This window comes from Oratosquilla oratoria, chromosome 1 (assembly GCF_046742065.1).
Source record: "Oratosquilla oratoria isolate Oo_2021 chromosome 1, ASM4674206v1, whole genome shotgun sequence".
Lineage (NCBI taxonomy): Eukaryota > Metazoa > Arthropoda > Malacostraca > Stomatopoda > Squillidae > Oratosquilla > Oratosquilla oratoria.
This window is the reverse complement of record NC_134777.1, coordinates 85,599,613-85,617,359: the sequence shown is the minus strand read 5'-3', so window position 1 is coordinate 85,617,359 and position 17,747 is coordinate 85,599,613. Positions and strand designations below refer to the sequence as shown.

At 39.6% G+C, this 17,747-nt stretch overlaps 1 protein-coding gene across 4 annotated transcripts in view; it reads left to right on the top strand.

The window, feature by feature from the left end:
* Nucleotides 1–17,747, top strand: part of LOC143019305 (WD repeat domain phosphoinositide-interacting protein 3) — a 250,845-nt gene that overhangs the window by 171,972 nt on the left and 61,126 nt on the right. For 3 of the 4 annotated variants that reach the window (XR_012965816.1, XM_076174961.1, XM_076174999.1), the window contains exon 6: nucleotides 15,953–16,060. The exons of the other annotated variant lie outside the window; for it this stretch is intronic. Coding sequence is in view for 2 of the 3 variants with exons in the window: in XM_076174961.1 (XP_076031076.1) it covers nucleotides 15,953–16,060 (108 nt within the window). In the remaining variant the exon portion in view is untranslated. The remainder of the gene's footprint in view (nucleotides 1–15,952; nucleotides 16,061–17,747) is intronic. 4 annotated transcript variants of the gene reach the window in all.

Sequence of the window (17,747 nt, the reverse complement as noted above, 5' to 3'; positions counted from 1 at the left end):
ACAGTTTGAGACCATTGTTTCTTGTCTGATTCTCATTCAATGTGAAAATTTGGTCACTTTTGATGTCAATTCCCTTTAAAATCTTAAAGACCTGTATCAAGTCACCTCTGAGTCTACGCTTTTTTAGGGAAAACAGATTCATGTGCTTAAGTCGATTTTCGTATGATTTATTTTTGATATTTGGAATCAGTTTTGTGGCTCGCCGTTGTACTTTTTCCAGTCTGTCAATGTCTTTAATGAGATTCGGTGACCATACGGAAACAGCATATTCCAAATGTGGACGAACTAACAATTTATATAGCTTGTTAATGAGTGATGGACTTTTGAAATCAAAAGATCGCGCAATCAATCCCAGAATCTTATTTGCTTTCTCAGAGGCTGAAATACACTGCTTGGATGATTTGAGGTCGTTACTGATAATTACGCCGAGATCTTTTTCACTATCCACTTTTGTTAACGAATTTCCAAATAACTTGTAATCGTACTTGCTGTTATTTTTACCTATGTGCATTACCTTGCATTTACTTGTGTTAAATTTCATTAGCCACTTTTCAGATCATTGCTGTAATTTATCTAAATCTTCTTGAATATCTAATTGGTTTGAGTGATCATTTGCCACTCCGCACAGTTTTGTATCATCAGCAAATTTGGAAACAGTAGATTTTAGTCCATGGTCTATATCATTTATATATACTATGAATAGAAGTGGCCCAAGAACGGAACCCTGAGGAACTCCACTTGCAACACTTTTCCATCCAGAAGTTTTTCCATTTAAAACAACTCTCTGTTTTTGACCTTTCAACCAATTACTAGTCCAACCTAATAGGCTACCACTTATTCCATGCAAAGCTAATTTAGTAAGTAGTCTTTCGTGTGGGACGGTATCAAAAGCTTTTGCAAAGTCTAGATATATTAAATCTATATTGTTTCTTTTGTCATAATTCGAGACAACAGTGTTGTAGAATTCGAGTAAGTTAGTCACGCAAGAACGTTTCCGTCTGAAACCATGTTGGCTATCATTTATCAAACGGTTACTTTCTAAATGATATTCGATAGCATCTCTGATGATAGTTTCCATTATTTTTCCTACGATCGAAGTCAAACTAATAGGCCTATAGTTATTTGGTTTCTTTTTGTCACCTTTTTTGAATATGGGAGTAACGTTAGCTAGCTTCCATTCTCTTGGGACATCTCCGGATATGATGGATTTCTTGAAAATAATTTCTAATGGAACAACAATCTCATTTTTCATTTCCTTTAAGATTCTTGGATGCCAACCGTCAGGCCCTGGTGTTTTATTAACTTTGAGTTTATCTATACACCTTTTAATTGTTTCTTTTGTTATATTTACCGTAGTGAGTAAGTTTACCCCAGACTTTTCACAGGTTTCAGTTTGGAATTCACTTTGAGGTGTTTCGTTTACGAATACCGAGCTAAAATAATTGTTTAAGAGATTACACATTCCTTCATTTGAATATTCAAGTTGACCGTCAGCAGATAATAGTGGACCAATGTGATTCCTAACAACCTTTTTATCTCTAATGTAACTATAGAATTCTTTGGGATTCTCTTTGGATTTCTCAGCGATGTTCATTTCGTATTGTCGTTTTCTTTTTCTTATTGTCTTTTTTAAATCTCTCTGTATTGATACATAACTTTCATAGTCATTAGATGCACCCGAGCACTTATATTTCTTATAAGCCTGTCTCTTTTTAGCAATACTTTTTTCAGTTTCTTTGTTGAGCCACTTTGGGCGAGCCTGATTTGGGGGACGTCTGTCCTTAAAAGGAATGTAAGTTTGAATCATCTTAGTGAGCGTATTTTGAAATATTTCCCACATCTGATCTACAGGCCTTTCGTTTAATTTTTCCTCCCAATCTGTAAGCTGAAGCTCCTGACGTAGTTCTATGAACTGAGCTTTACTGAAATCGTGTATTTTAGAAGCACAAGTATCTATTCTAAAATTGTTTAGGAGTTTGAATCTGACTAAGTTGTGATCGCTATTTGCAACAGATTCACCGACTTCTACATCAGTTGCCATGCTTTCGCGGCTAGTGATCAATAAATCGAGTAAGTTTCCATATCTTGTGGGCTCTTTTACATGCTGAATTAAGTAATTGTCACCAAGAAAATCAATCAAGCGACTACCTATATGGCCATGTTCAAGGGTCATCCAATCAATGTCAGTAAAATTGAAATCACCCATTATCAATAAATCCCGGTTGCAGAAACTAGACAGTTCTTGAAATAACAGTTTGTCGTCTGCTAATGATAATGTCTTTGGCCTATATATTACACCTATATTCATTTTTTGTCCATTTGTTTGGGTTAACTCAACCCACAAACTGTCATATGCATCCTGTTTCACTTTCTCTAAAACACAGTCTCTTTCATACAGTCTCCTCTTAGCATCCATTCCCAAATGTCTATTCCTCATTACACTCTTTAATCCACCAAGGCATTTACTCGCTTCTCTCAATCTACATTCTACCTCCACCTTCACTCCACCTTTTCCTGCCACATTTGCACCCAAGTATCTAAAACTATCCACTTCCTCCAGTCGCTCTCCCTTAATGCTCACTTCCAGTCTCCTGCCACTTTCACCCCTTGTACATCTCATCACCTTACTTTTACCCACATTTATCTTTAGCTTTCTTCTATCACATACTCTCCCAAACTCTATCACCAACTTCCTCAATCCCTCCTCCGATCCTGCCACAAGTGCAGTGTCATCCGCAAACAACAGCTGGCTCATCTCCCACTTTTCTCCATTTTCTTTAACCATCTCCAATCCCTGACCCACTACCCTTGCATTTACCTCTCGCACCACCCCATCCATGAATAAGTTGAACAGCCAGGGCGACATAACGCATCCTTGATTAAGTCCCACCTTTACCTTGAACCACTCTCTCCATTTCCAATCCTGACACAAGCTCTACTACTCTCATAAAATCTCTTGACAGCTCCTAGAAGCTTTCCTCCTATCCTGTATATCTGTATAACCTCCCACAGTGCCTCTCTGTCTACCCTATCGTAAGCCTTTTCCAGATCCATAAAAGCCCAAAAAACATCCTCCCCCTTTCCTATAGCTTTCTCACATATCTGTTTTACCACAAAGATCTGATCTACACAACCTCTACCTGTCCTTTATAAATCCACACTGTTCCTCACCAATTACTTCTTCTGTTCCTCTCCTAATCCTCTCAATCAAGATCCTCCCATAAGCCTTCCCAACTACACTTACCAAGCTAATCCCTCTGAAACTACTACATTCACACTTGTCCCCTTTTCCCTTGTAAAGTGGAACTATACAGGCACTCCTCCAGTCCTCTGGCACTCTACCCTCTCTCCAGCAAACATTAAATAACCTCACCAGCCAGTCCACCATCAATGTACCTCCCTTTTTCAGGCATTCTGCATGGCATCCATCCAGCCCAGGTGCCTTACCTGCTTTCATCATCTTAACAACTGCCTTCACCTCATCCTTCCTTATTTCTCCTCCAGTCTCCTCACTCATCACACTCATTTTCTTCACATTTCCCACTGTAGCTATCTTTCCCTCCCTATCTTCACATTTAGCAACTCCCTAAAATACTCTGCCCATCTTCCCCTGACTGCCTTCTCTCCCATTATCATCTCTCCATCTGCACCTTTTACCTTTTCTTCTCTACTTGATTCGCCTCCTCTTCCTCTCTTAATTTCTTTCCAAAACATCTTTTTATTACTTTCAAAATTTTCTGTCATACTCTTACCCCATTTCACATCTGCTCTCCTCTTTGCCTCCTTTACCTTTTGCTTTACTTCTCTTTTCTTTTCTTTGTACCTCTCATATGACTCCCTCGTCCTATTTTGTAACCACTCTGTGAAAGCTCGCTTCTTCTCTTCTACAACCTTCTTTGTTTCCTCATCCCACCATTCACTACCCTTTCTATTTCCCCCTGTCCTTCTTGTTCCACACACCATCCTTGCACACTTTATGACTCCCTCCTTGAACCATCCCCATTCCTCCTCCACACTCAGCTCTACTCTATCCTTCACTCCCACTCCTCCTTCAGCTTCTTTTCGTACTCCTTTTGCTTTTCATTCAAAGAGTTCACTCTAAGAACCTCCCTACCTTTTGTCCCTTTCCTCTTTCTCCATCTATCCTCCACTCTCAACTTACCTTCCACCAAAAAATGATCTGATATTCCCCCACCCTCTCCCCTTAGCACATGTACATCCTTAACTCTTCCTATCATAATCCTATTTACCACTACATAATCCATTAACGCTCTATCTACTACCCTTCCCTCCACCACCCTCTCCCATGTGTACTTATGCTTGACTTTCTTCCGAAACACTGTATTTGCTATCATCAACTCTTTCTAGACACATTTCCACCATCAACTCTCCACTACGATTCTTTCCTGGAACTCCACATTTCCCAACCACTCCATCGATTGGACCATTTCCTACCCTAGCATTAACTCCTTCCATACAGTGCCGCAGACGTAGGCGTCATGAGGAGCAAGTGGATTCGTGACGCTGCCATAACAGCGTCTTGATTATATTTATTGTAGTCGCCCGTGTTTTTACATTCTCCCTAATCTGCTCTAAATCCCATTCTCTGTGGTTTTCAAAATTCACGGGTGAAAGAGAGAACGATCGATATAAGCCGTGACTATATTTTATGATGCGATTATTATTACGACACGTCGTTCGGCTGGCATTGGCTGCTGCCCGCGAGATTTAAGTCCCGTAGCGAAGTGGTTAAGGTCTCCCAGTACTATTACATTGACATTTCTTCCTAGATCCTCTATGCACTCATTTAAATCTATCCAAAAGGCCTCCCTTTCTTCTACACTCTTCTCACTGCCAGGCTCATATGCACTTACAAAGAAACACATCTCCTTTCCCAGTTTCACCTTCATCCACATTATCCTTGAGTAAACCTCCTTCCACTCCACTACATGTTTACCTATCTCTTCACTTACTAGAATAGCCACCCCTTCCCTCCCTCGCCCTCTCTTCACTCCTGATAACCTCCCACTTACACTCCCAAACTTACACTCACCCTTCCCTTTCAACTTAGTTTCACTCAAAGCCAACACATCCATCTTTCTTCTCACAAACATACTACCTATCTCTTCCCTTTTACTCTCATCTGTATCACACCCACGCACATTAAAAGACCCAAACCTTAGAGTGCTGGTTGGAAAACTCCCAGACCCTCTTATGCCTTTACTTATTCATTTAGGAATGTCCCCTGTGGGGCTACAAGGAGAAGGATGCCTAGTCCCACTCCCCGTCCCTTTCTTCTCGCCTCTTACGATCCAAGTGGAAATACTTGTTGGCAGTATTCTTTTCCCCCACCACAGAAAAAGAATACTCAGAGAAATGGTACAGGACAGCAACAAGGGGTTGGGGGACAGCATAAAAAAAGTGGATAGTGAAAAAGATCTCGGCCTAATTATCAGTAACGACCTCAAATCATCCAAGCAATGTATTTCAGCCGCTGAGAAAACAAGTAAGATTCTAGGACTCATTGCACGATCTTTTGATTTCAAAAGCCCATCACTCATTAACAAGCTACAGGTAAACGTCGACTTACGATGGCATTAGGTTTCGATAGAGCCATCGTAAGACGATCTCATCGTAAGTCGATCCCCACTCTTTTCCGTGGTCACTGAACCTAGCCTACCTGTATATTAACCACCAGAGATACTGAATATAGCCTATTAAACATGTACAGTAGTTTATTTAATTATTTTTATCCTTTTTACCATATTCAAACACTATAATATGTATTTTCAGTACGGAACTTAAATCTCGCGGGCAGCAGCCAATGCCAGCCGTACGACGTGACGTAATAATACTCGCATCATAAAATATAGTCACCGCTTATATCGATCGTTCTCTCTTTCACCCGCGAATTTTGAAAACCACAGAAAATGGGATTTAGGGCACATTTGAGAGAATGTAAAAACACAGGGGCGACTACAATAAATATAATCAAGACGCCGATATGGCAGCGTCGCGAATCCACTTGCTCCTCATGACGCCTACGTGTGCGGCACCGTATGGAAGGGGTTAAATTATCATATCGTCGTCGTCGTCATCGTAAAGTCGAACAATCGTAAGTCGCGGCCATCGTAAGTCGACGTTTACCTGTATATAAATCGTTAGTTCGTCCACATTTGGAATATGCTGTTTCCGTTTGGTCACCGAATATCATTAAAGACATTGACAGACTGGAAAAAGTACAACGGCGAGCCACAAAACTGATTCCAAATATAAAAAATAAATCATACGAGAATCTACTAAAGCATATGAATCTGTTTTCCCTAAAAAAGCGTAGACTCAGAGGTGACTTGATACAGGTCTTTAAGATTTTAAAGGGAATTGACCACATCAAAAGTGACAAAATTTTCACATTGAATGAGAATCAGACAAGAAACAATGGTCTCAAACTGTCCGGAAATAGATTCAATTTGGAAGTAGGTAGAAACAACTTTGCCAACCGTATAGTTAATGAATGGAATAAACTTCCTGCACAGGCAGTGCAATGTAGTTCAGTTCGAAGCTTTAAGAATCATTTAGATAAACACCTAAGCAAGATGCTGTAATGATTATAATTTATTTTATGTTATTTGTTTTTGTTTTGTTATCATTTGTCTGTTTGATTTTCATTTATTATCAGTTATATGTCAATTTATTATTATTTACTATTTACCTGTTTGTTTATTATTTAACTATACCTATGCATGTATTTATGCATTTTATTTGTTATCTACATTATTATAGTTTTTACCCGTCTGGGGTATTGGCTGCTTGTTATTGTGGCAAAGTAGCATGCAGTCGATACTTTAGGGTCTATATGGGGCGCCCCTACGGACCAGAGCCACACATCATTTTGTCTATGATAGAAGAAATTCTGTTCATAGAGAAATGATGACACTTTTATACTATGACTGTCCCTACGTTATGCTGTCCCCCAACCCCTTGTTGCTGTCCTGTACCATTTCTCTGAGTATTCTCTTTCTGATTGGGGGAATTCCCTGTGGTGGGGGAAAAGAATACTGCCACCAAGTTTTCCCACTTGGATCGTAAGAGGCGAGAAGAAAGGGACGGGGAGAGGGACTAGGCATCCTTCTCCCTGTAGCCCCAAGGGGCAAATTCCTAAATCAAAAAGAAAAGGCATAAGGGGTGCTGGCGGGCCTCGGGCCAGCACCCTAAGGTTTGGGTCTTTTAATGTGCGTGGATGTGGTACAGATGAGAGTAAAAGGGAAGAGATAGGTAGTATGTTTGTGAGAAGAAAGTTGGATGTGTTGGCTTTGAGTGAAACTAAGTTGAAAGGGAAGGGTGAGTGTATGTTTGGGAGTGTAAGTGGGAGGTTATCAGGAGTGAAGAGAGGGCGAGGGAGGGAAGGGGTGGCTATTCTAGTAAGTGAGGAGATAGGTAAAGGGATAGTGGAGTGGAAGGAGGTTTCCTCAAGGATAATGTGGATGAAGGTGAAACTGGGAAAGGAGATGTGGGTCTTTGTAAGTGCATATGGGCCGGGCAGTGAGAAGAGCATGGAAGAAAGGGAGGCCTTTTGGATAGATTTAAATGAGTGCATAGAGGGTTTAGGAAGAAATGTCAATGTAATAGTACTGGGAGACCTTAATGCTAGAGTGGGAAATGGTCCAATCGATGGAGTGGTTGGGAAGTGTGGAGTTCCAGGAAAGAATCGTAGTGGAGAGTTGATGGTGGAAATGTGTCTAGAAAGAGAGTTGATGATAGCAAATACAGTGTTTCGGAAGAAAGTCAAGCATAAGTACACATGGGAGAGGGTGGTGGAGGGAAGGGTGGTAGATAGAGCGCTAATGGATTATGTAGTGGTAAATAGGATTATGATAGGAAGAGTTAAGGATGTACATGTGCTAAGGGGAGAGGGTGGGGGAATATCAGACCATTTTTTGGTGGAAGGTAAGTTGAGAGTGGAGGATAGATGGAGAAGGAGGAAAGGGACAAAATGTAGGGAGGTTCTTAGAGTGAACTCCTTGAATGAAAAGGAAAAGGAGAAGGAGTACGAAAAGAAGCTGAAGGAGGAGTGGGAGGGAGTAAAGGATAGAGCAGAGATGGGTGTGGAGGAGGAATGGGGATGGTTCAAGGAGGGAGTCTTAAAGTGTGCAAGGATGGTGTGTGGAACAAGAAGGACGGGGAAATAGAAGAAAGGGTAGTGAATGGTGGGATGAGGAAACAAAGAAGGTTGTAGAAGAGAAGAAGCGAGCTTTCACAGATTGGTTACAAAAGAGGACAGGGGAGTCATATGAGACGTACAAAGAAAAGAAAAGAGAAGTAAAACAAAAGGTAAAGGAGGCAAAGAGGAGAGCAGATGTGAAATGGGGTAGGAGTATGACAGAAAATTTTGAAAGTAATAAAAAGATGTTTTGGAAAGAAATTAAGAGAGGAAGAGGAGGCGAATCAAGTAGGGAAGAAAAGGTAAAAGGTACAGATGGAGAGTTGATAATGGAAGAGATGGCAGTGAGGGGAAGATGGGCAGAATATTTTAGGGAGTTGCTGAATGTGAAGGAGGATAGGGAAGGAAAGATAGCTGCAGTGGGAAATACGAAGAAAATGAGAGTGATGAGTGAGGAGAATGGAGGAGAAATAAGGAAGGATGAAGTGAAGGCAGTTGTAAAGATGATGAAAGCAGGTAAGGCACCTGGTCTGGATGGATGTCATGCAGAATGTCTGAAAAAGGGAGGTTCAGTGATGGTGGACTGGTTGGTGAGATTATTTAATGTTTGCTGGAGAGAGGGTAGAGTACCGGAGGACTGGAGTAGTGCCTGTATAGTTCCTCTTTACAAGGGAAAAGGGGACAAGTGTGAATGTAGTAATTTCAGAGGGATTAGCCTGTTGAGTGTAGTAGGGAAGGCTTATGGGAGAATCTTAATTGAGAGGATTAGGAGAGGAACAGAAGGAGTAATTGGTGAGGAACAGTGTGGATTTAGGACAGGTAGAGGTTGTGTAGATCAGATCTTTGTGGTAAGACAGATATGTGAGAAAGCTATAGGAAAGGGGAAGGATGTTTTTTGGGCTTTTATGGATCTGGAAAAGGCTTATGATAGGGTAGACAGAAAAGCACTGTGGGAGGTAATGCAGATTTATGGGATAGGAGGAAAGCTTTTGGGAGCTGTCAAGAGTTTTTATGTGAGTAGTAGAGCATGTGTTAGGATTGGAAATGGAGAGAGTGAGTGGTTTGAAGTAAAGGTGGGACTTCGTCAAGGATGCGTTATGTCGCCTTGGCTGTTCAACTTATACATGGATGGGGTGGTGCGAGAGGTGAATGCTAGGGTAGTGAGTCAGGGATTGGAGATGGTTAAAGAAAATGGAGAAAAGTGGGAGGTGAGCCAGCTGTTGTTTGCGGACGACAAAGTGCTTGTGGCAGGGTCAGAGGAGGGATTGAGGAAGCTGGTGGCAGAGTTTGGGAGAGTATGTGATAGAAGAAAGCTAAAGATAAATGTGGGTAAAAGTAAGGTGATGAGATGTACAAGGGGTGAAAGTGGCAGTAGACTGGAAGTGAACATTAAGGGAGAGCGACTGGAGGAAGTGGATAGTTTTAGATACTTGGGTGCAAGTGTAGCAGGAAAAGGTGGAGTGAAGGTGGAGGTAGAATGTAGATTGAGAGAAGCGAGTAAATGCCTTGGTGGTTTAAAGAGTGTAATGAGGAATAGACATTTGGGAATGGATGCGAAGAGGAGACTGTATGAAGGAGTGATTGTGCCAACAGCACTGTATGGGGCAGAAACGTGGAACATAAGAGAAGAAGAGAGAAGGAGTTTGAATGTGTTTGAGATGAGGTGTCTGAGAAGTATGGTGGGGGTTACTAGGCTAGATAGAGTGAGAAATGAGGAGGTGAGGAGGAGAACAGGGGTGAAAAAGGATTTGGGAGAGAGGGTTGATGAAAGAATATTAGGATGGTTTGGACACATGGAAAGAATGAGTGAAGAAAGACTAGTAAAAGAGGTATGGAAGGCAGATGTGGAGGGAGTGAACATGAGGGGACGTCCTAGGATGAGGTGGATGGATGGGGTGAAGGGGGCTTTGGGGAAGAGGGGAATGTCTGTTGAGGAAGGAAGGGAGAGGACGGAAGACAGAGGTGAGTGGAGAATGGTTGTATATGGATGATGTTGTGACTGCATGGGGAGAATTGGGCGGGGGGGTGCGGGGTGGGGTAGTGTGTGTGAGTGAGTTTTGACGCAGCCCGAAGGGATTTCTTCCCGTCCTCTCCTTATATGCAATGGGGGGACGGAGAGGGGGGGTCGCCGATTAAATGATGCGGCCTTGCTGTGGATGTGCTGTGTCCTGCGACACTGCTTCTGACCCAGGGCGGTGGGCAGGGTGCAGGGATGACCCGTCATCCAGGAGGTGCTCAGATGAGAGGAAGGGTGGGAGGGGTGTGGAGTGTATTTAGGGATGAAATGGGTGGGAGTGTTTTTATGCCTTTCCCTTTTTGGCTACCTCCCTTGGAAGGGGGAAAAATCCTTGGTATATGTATGTATGTATGATTTTTTTTGCATCCGACCTAGATATGGACCAAAAGGTCTCCTGTCAGCATGCTCTGCCTTTGAAATCCTTTGTATAAAAGTGTCATCATTTCTTTATGAACAGAGTTTTCCTCTATCATAGACAAAATGATGTGTGGCTCTGGTCTGTAGGGGTGCCCCATATAGACCCTAAAGTATGAACTGCATGCTACTTTGCCACAATAAGAAGCAGCCAATACCCCAGACGGGGCCAATACCCGCATTATAAAAAATAAAGTCACCACTGTATTGCTCGTTCTCTCTTTCACCCGTGAATTTTGATAACCATAGAAAATATGATGAAGCCAGTTTACAGAGTATGGGGGTCACGCAGGTACAACTACAATAAATATAATCAAGACGCCGGCATCGGCATCCTCGCGTACCCACTTGCTCCTCATGACGCCTATGTAGGCGTCATCGTATCGAAGGTGTTAAGAAAGGCCAATGAAGAAAATAATAGGGAAATAGATGAATTGAAAATGGAACTGAATAGGATAATGGGAGAAAATATAAGATTGAAAAATGAAGATATGAATAGGAATGAGGCATTAAAGAAAGAGATGAAGGATCAAATACAGGCAGTGACTGAGAAAGTGGAAGAAAAGATTAAAGAAAATGACTTCCAAGAAATAAAGAAACAGTGGAAGGTGGAACAGGAAAGTAAAAAATTATCTTTTAAGGAAATAGTGGAACAACAAGTTAAGGAGAATGCAAAGGAAACAGTAATCCAAGTGATTAAAGAGAAAGGAAATTTGACTAAGGGTACAGTGTACAAAATCAAGTTGCATTGTGATCTACAGTATTAAAGAAAAGCATGATGTTCCTTGGTATCAGAGAGAGAGGAAAAGAAGATCGCTAAAGAGATTTTGAAGGAGATTCAAGAAGAGGATCAAACTTTGGATAAAGAAATCAAGGAAACATATAGAATAGGTAGATGCTAAAAAAATATATATATATATATATATATATATATATATATATATATAGGCCACTAAAAGTAAAACTTAGGTCACAAATGATAACAGAAGAAGCACTATCAAGAACAGCAAAACTAGCAAATAGTGAAAATCACAAAAATATATGGATAAAGAAAGAAATGATTGATGAAGAAAAAGAAAAGGAGCTTAGAAATTAAGCGAATGAAAAAAAAGAAAAAAAAAAAAAGAACTGAGACTGAAGAGAATGAGAAATGGTATATCAGAAAAAAAGAAACAAAGCAGACAGAAAAAGATGAGAAAGAAAAAAAATTAGAATTAACCTATACCAACATAGATGGAATGATCTCAGGACTGAATGAACTAAATGATTACCTGGCATCAGAAAAACTGGATATAATAGTAGAAACTAAACTAAAAGGTAAATACCACCTAACACTGTGGGACAAGGTCTATACAACTGCTTGATGAAGAATAGAAAGGAAAAACAAGGAGGGGGAGTACTATTTCTGACCAAGAAAGACTTAAATGTGACAAAGTTAACAGAAGGAAAAAACAATATAGAGTCAATTATAGAAATAGAAAACAACCACATGAAAAGTAGAAAAGTTGAAGTAGTGTATGTGCCCCCTAAAACACAGTCCGGGACAGAACATGATCATTCCAAATTGTTAGAAGATACTAAACATGAACTAACTGATATACTGAAAGAAAGAGAAATACAGTAATTATGGGTGATTTTAACAAAAAAAAAAAATATGTTTGGGGTGGAGAGGACATACGGGGCAGCATGCTACTCAATATGATAATTGAATACACAATGACTCAGTGGATAAAGGAAAATACCAGATACAGAAACAATGAGGAACCTTTGAGACTAGATTTAATACTTACGTCAGAACCTAAAATTGTAGACAGAATAGATTACAAAACACCAATAGGAAAGAGTGACCATGTACTAATAGAATTTGAACTAAAAGAGCAAATAGACCTAAGAAGAAATGAGAAATGTAGAATAGGAAGACCAATGTACAACAAAATGCATTTTGAGAGACTTGAAAGATTCTTTCGTAATGCAAACTTGGAAAAATTCCTAAATGAAGAAACAGGGATGGAATATACTAAAAGAAATTTATAATGAGGGTGTGATCAAATATGTACCACAGCAAAAGCAAGAAAGAACATACATAAAGAACTGGTACAACAAAAAATGTAGTGAAGCTAAGGATAAAAGAGACAAAGCCTGGAAAATATGAAGAAGAAAAAAAAAAAAAACGAGCAAATGGCAAACATTCATCAAACTAAGAAACGATTATGTAAAAATACGCAGAGAAGAAAAGAGAAATTATGAAAAGGAAATAATAGAAAAATGCAAGGAACAACCGAAACTATTTTACAGATATGTGAATGGTAAACTAAAAAATATACAAGAAATAGAAAAGCTGCACCAAGGCAGTCATGAATATAGAGAAGAACAAGAAATGGCAGAAGTTATGAACAACCACTTCAAATCAGTATTCACAATTGAGAACACACCTAACTGTGAGCAAATAGAGACACAGAAATCACCCCAATGAAAGAAATAACTGTAACAAAGAAAGAAATCAGTGACCAAATAAAAAACCTTGATGTCAGAAAATCGAATGGTCTGGATGGAATTGCAAATTGGATACTGAAAGAATGCGTAGAAGAATTAACAGATAAAATACACACTATAATATAATACTTGCTCAAAGAAGGAAAGGTACCACAAGACTGGAAAAATGCCAACATTGTACCAATATGTAAAGGAGGAAACAAGGAAAATCCAACTACAGACCAGTCTCCCTAACAAGCACAGTAGCTAAAATATGTGAGAAAGTAATCAAAAGTAGATGTGTTAAACATCTAGAAGAAAAAAGTAGATGTGTTAAACATCTAGAAGAAAAAAGTAGATGTGTTAAACATCTAGAAGAAAAATATATACTAAACACAAACCAATTTGGAATTAGGCAAGGAAGATAATATACAACAAACATAATCTGCTTCTACTCGAGACTAATAGATATAATACAAGAGAGGGATGTATGGGCAGACTGTGCCTATCTAAACCTACAAAAGGCATTTGACAAAGTACCACACAAGAAATTAATAAGAAAATTAGAATCAATAGGTGGCATCGCAGGTAAATTATTAAAATGGATGGAAGACTTCCTGACTGGGAGAAAATTATAGTAATTAGAGACAAATACTCGAAATGGGAAGAAATGATAAGTGATGTTCCACAAGGGTCAGTGTTGGCTCCAATCATGTTTGCCATATACATAAATGACATGGATGAAGAAGTTGAAGGTTATATGAATTTCTTCACAGATGACACAAAAATATTGAAGAAAGTGAGAACAGAAGAGGACTGTGATTCATTACAATCAGACCTGGACAAAATCTGGAGATAGACTCAAAAGTGGGAAGTGAACTTGAATATCAAGAAGTCTAGCATAATGGAGTTTGGAAAAAATAAAAACGGAATTTCAAAAAATTATAAAATTGGTGAAGAAGAAATAAAAAAAGTACACTCATAAAGGGATCTTGGAGTAATAATCAGCAAAGACATGACACTGGATAAACATGTAAACAAAATAGAGAAATCTTCAACCTATTAAGGTCAATGAAAGTGGCATTTAAATAGTCGGAGAAACCTTCAACCTATCAAGGTCAATGAAAGTGGCATTTGATTACTTGGATGAAGAAATGATTAATAAAATATTAGTTACATTGATTAGACCAAAACTATAATACGCAGTGACACTATGGACACCCAGTACTAAAAATAATATAAGGAAACTAGAAAGAATACAGAGAGCAATGACAAAGTTGGCACCAGCTCTTTCCAAATTAACATACAAAGATTATTGGAATTGGAATTACCATTACTGGAGCAGAGAAGAGAAAGAGGTGATCTACTGACTATATTTAGAGTCATGAAAGGAATTGCAATCCTTGATAGGAATGATTTACCAAAAAATGACAACGGAAAAACAAAAGGTAATGAAAAACTCAAAAAGGATAACTATAGAAGAGATCGGAAAAAGAATAGCTTCCCACACAGAGTGCTGGATATCTGTAGTAACTTAGATAAAGAAACAGTGTGTGCAAATACTATTCAAGATTTTAAGAAAAAACTTCATGCTGAAAGATACAAAGACAGGTCACCACAAACATAGCTCCCTTCCCGTGTAATACAGCTAGGTAAATACATCCCCTTCCCCCTCACTTCCTTGTTTGACATAGAAAAGAGAGAAGATGGGGAGAAAATATCTTCAGGCTGCATCAAAGTATAATCCATACACAGCCATTCACCACTCAACTCACCCCCTACCCCTTGCCTCTTCATCCCTTCCTTGCTCAACAGACATTCCCCCCTTGCTTAAAGCCCCTTTCACCCCATCCATCCATCTCATCATTGATCGTCCCCTCAAGTTCACTTTGTCCACCTCTGCCTTCCACACCTCTCTTGCTAATCTTTCTTTATTCATTCCATATCTCCAAACTCTTTCATTAGCCCTGTCTGCAATCTCCAGTTGTACTCCCACTCCTTACCTCCTCATTTCTCACTCTGGAGACATACAAGCACATACCCAAATTATCAAACAAGCCATTCAAGAAAGACCACTAAATTCAATACTTGAACAACCCCTAGATATAAGTCCCACAGGGAAAACCCTTCCATATCTGATAAAAACCACACTAGCATGACTGCCATCAGGACACCATGTGGTATTAAGACAGTACCAACATAGAATGAGCCTAATTGCTAATTCAAACTTCCCCAGATGCAATCACCACACAGAAGACAGAGAATGACCCACACAAACACCATACATGAATTTTAGAAAAAAATAGATGCTGTGAGATACAAAGACGGGACATCACAAGCATAGCTCCCCTTCCTATAGAATACAACTAGGTAAATACCAATGACCTCCAGACAGCAACACAAAGTCTCTTCTCTAAGTGTTTCCTGGAGGCCATGGGTCTGAATGAGAGACCAGGGGCAGTGGATTGATTGGTATCCCTCTCAACTTAGCTCCTCATGGATGAAGGGTCATCCTTGTCTCCTGTCCAGTCTCTGGATTTTGCCCAAGAAGGAACAGTTATAGTACAAAAGTGGCATTATTCCTCCAAAGTAGAGATTTTCCTCCAACATACACAAATGATGTGCGACTCCAGTCCATACGGCCTTTGTATTTGTATATAAATTTTCTTTCTTTCCCATGACTGCTTTAGCTTCTTTTGTTAAAATCACTTTTTGAAACACTTTGTACTCTAGTATTCTATAAAGTATTTGAAAATTAAGATTTTCTAAAATCCTATGGTAGAATTAAGAATTTGTTGAATTTTAATTAATAATTTGAAAACTAATATTGAATTGAATGCTCCTAGGTTAGTTAATGGTTTTATTTGAAAAAAAATCTTACCTTTCAGTATAAACTTCAGTCAAGATTCCACTCTACTGTGTGTATCTAGTGATCATGGGACAGTGCATGTCTTTGCCACAGAAGAGGAGGATAAAAAAAAAAATAAACAGTCCAGGTAAATAATTATTTTTCATAATCATTTTAATTTTAGGAACTCAAAAGGAACTGTTTATGTGTTGGTGAGACTAATTTAACCATATAATTATGACCAACAACCATGCCTGGATGTGGTTGCCCTGCAAGACTGACAGAGAGAATCATCCCGCTGGCACCTAATCTTTAAAACCTGTCAACAGCCTTACCTCTGTCTAGACATATAACCCCAAGAGTCTGACACCTAGTAGAGGAGGTTAGAAAGTTTAATTGTGGCAGTGGGCAATGCCAAGAAAATTACTGTGATTTTATCTATCTACATATACCAATGGCTTCTTTCCCCCTTAAAAGGGATGTAGCCAGCCAAGGCATGCACCCATCCTCACCTATCCCACTCCCATCTGTCACCCATTTGTTTCCCTATTAGTTTGTTATTTGTTCTTCTATCTGTTTGTATATTTTACCCAGTCTTCTTTTATCTTCATGTTGATCTGTTTTGTGAGGGGCCAATGACAGGTATCTGCTTGTGGTGGCTTTGCAAGATAGACAGCAGAACTGCCCATTTTCAAAACCTGTCAACCCCCATACCTCTATCAGGAGGTTTAACCCTGAGGGGCTGACACTAGATCTGTGGACTGGGCCCAAAATCTCTCTATCAACTTAATGTTTTATGTTTTCACACAAAATACTGACAGATGTCAACCCCATACCTCTATCAGGAGGTTTAACCCTGAGGGGCTGACACTAGATCTGTGGACTGGGCCCAAAATCTCTCTATCAACCTAATGTTTTATGTTTTCACACAGAATACTGACAGCTGGATATCTCCCCACGTCCTGCTATTTTCGGCTGGTTACATAGAAACTGTCCCACATTAATACACAAATAATAGTCCAAAGATTTTTTCCATAACCTTTAGCATACGAGGATGCCAACATCAGTGTTCTGATTATACAATGGAACCTCACTTAATGAGCATAATTCGTTCCCAAATCTTACTAGTAATGTGAAACACTCATGTGTCCCATGCTTAAGAAAAAATACCCAAAATAATTTGTAATAATATCTAAAATAGTTTTTTAAATTATTAATGCATAAAATAAAAAAAATTTAATGTACAGTAAATGAACCTGGGAAAGAATAAATAATTAGTAAAGTAAAATAGAAGTAAATTAAATACTGTTGCAATTAAAAAAAAAAAAAAAAAAAACAGCTCCTGGTGCAAGGTAGACAGAGACAAGGGGGGGGAAGGGTTATTGAGGTGAAGGAGAATCTTCCACCAAGGGAGATTGCTGTAATGGTCTCGACTGACTCATACATACATATACTAATGGCTTTTTCCTCCTTACAAGGGAGGTAGCCAAAGTCAAAGACACAAATCCACTCCCACCCATTTCATCCCTACATACTCCACTCCCATTCACCACCCCTCCCTCTTTTCTTGGCTCCTGGATGACTGTATCTGCCTGTGGTGGCCTTGTTCCTGACCCACTGCCCTGGCAATATAGCAAGACACAGCAGATCCACAGCAAAGCCGTTTCATTTAATTGGCAATCCCCCCTCTCTGTCCCCTCATGCAGAAAAAGAGAAGATAAGGAAAAATCCCTTCAGGCTGCATCTAAATATCATTCACACATACACCTCCACCCACTCCCTTTCATGTATCACAGCATCATCCATACACAACCATTCTCCACTCACTGTCTTTT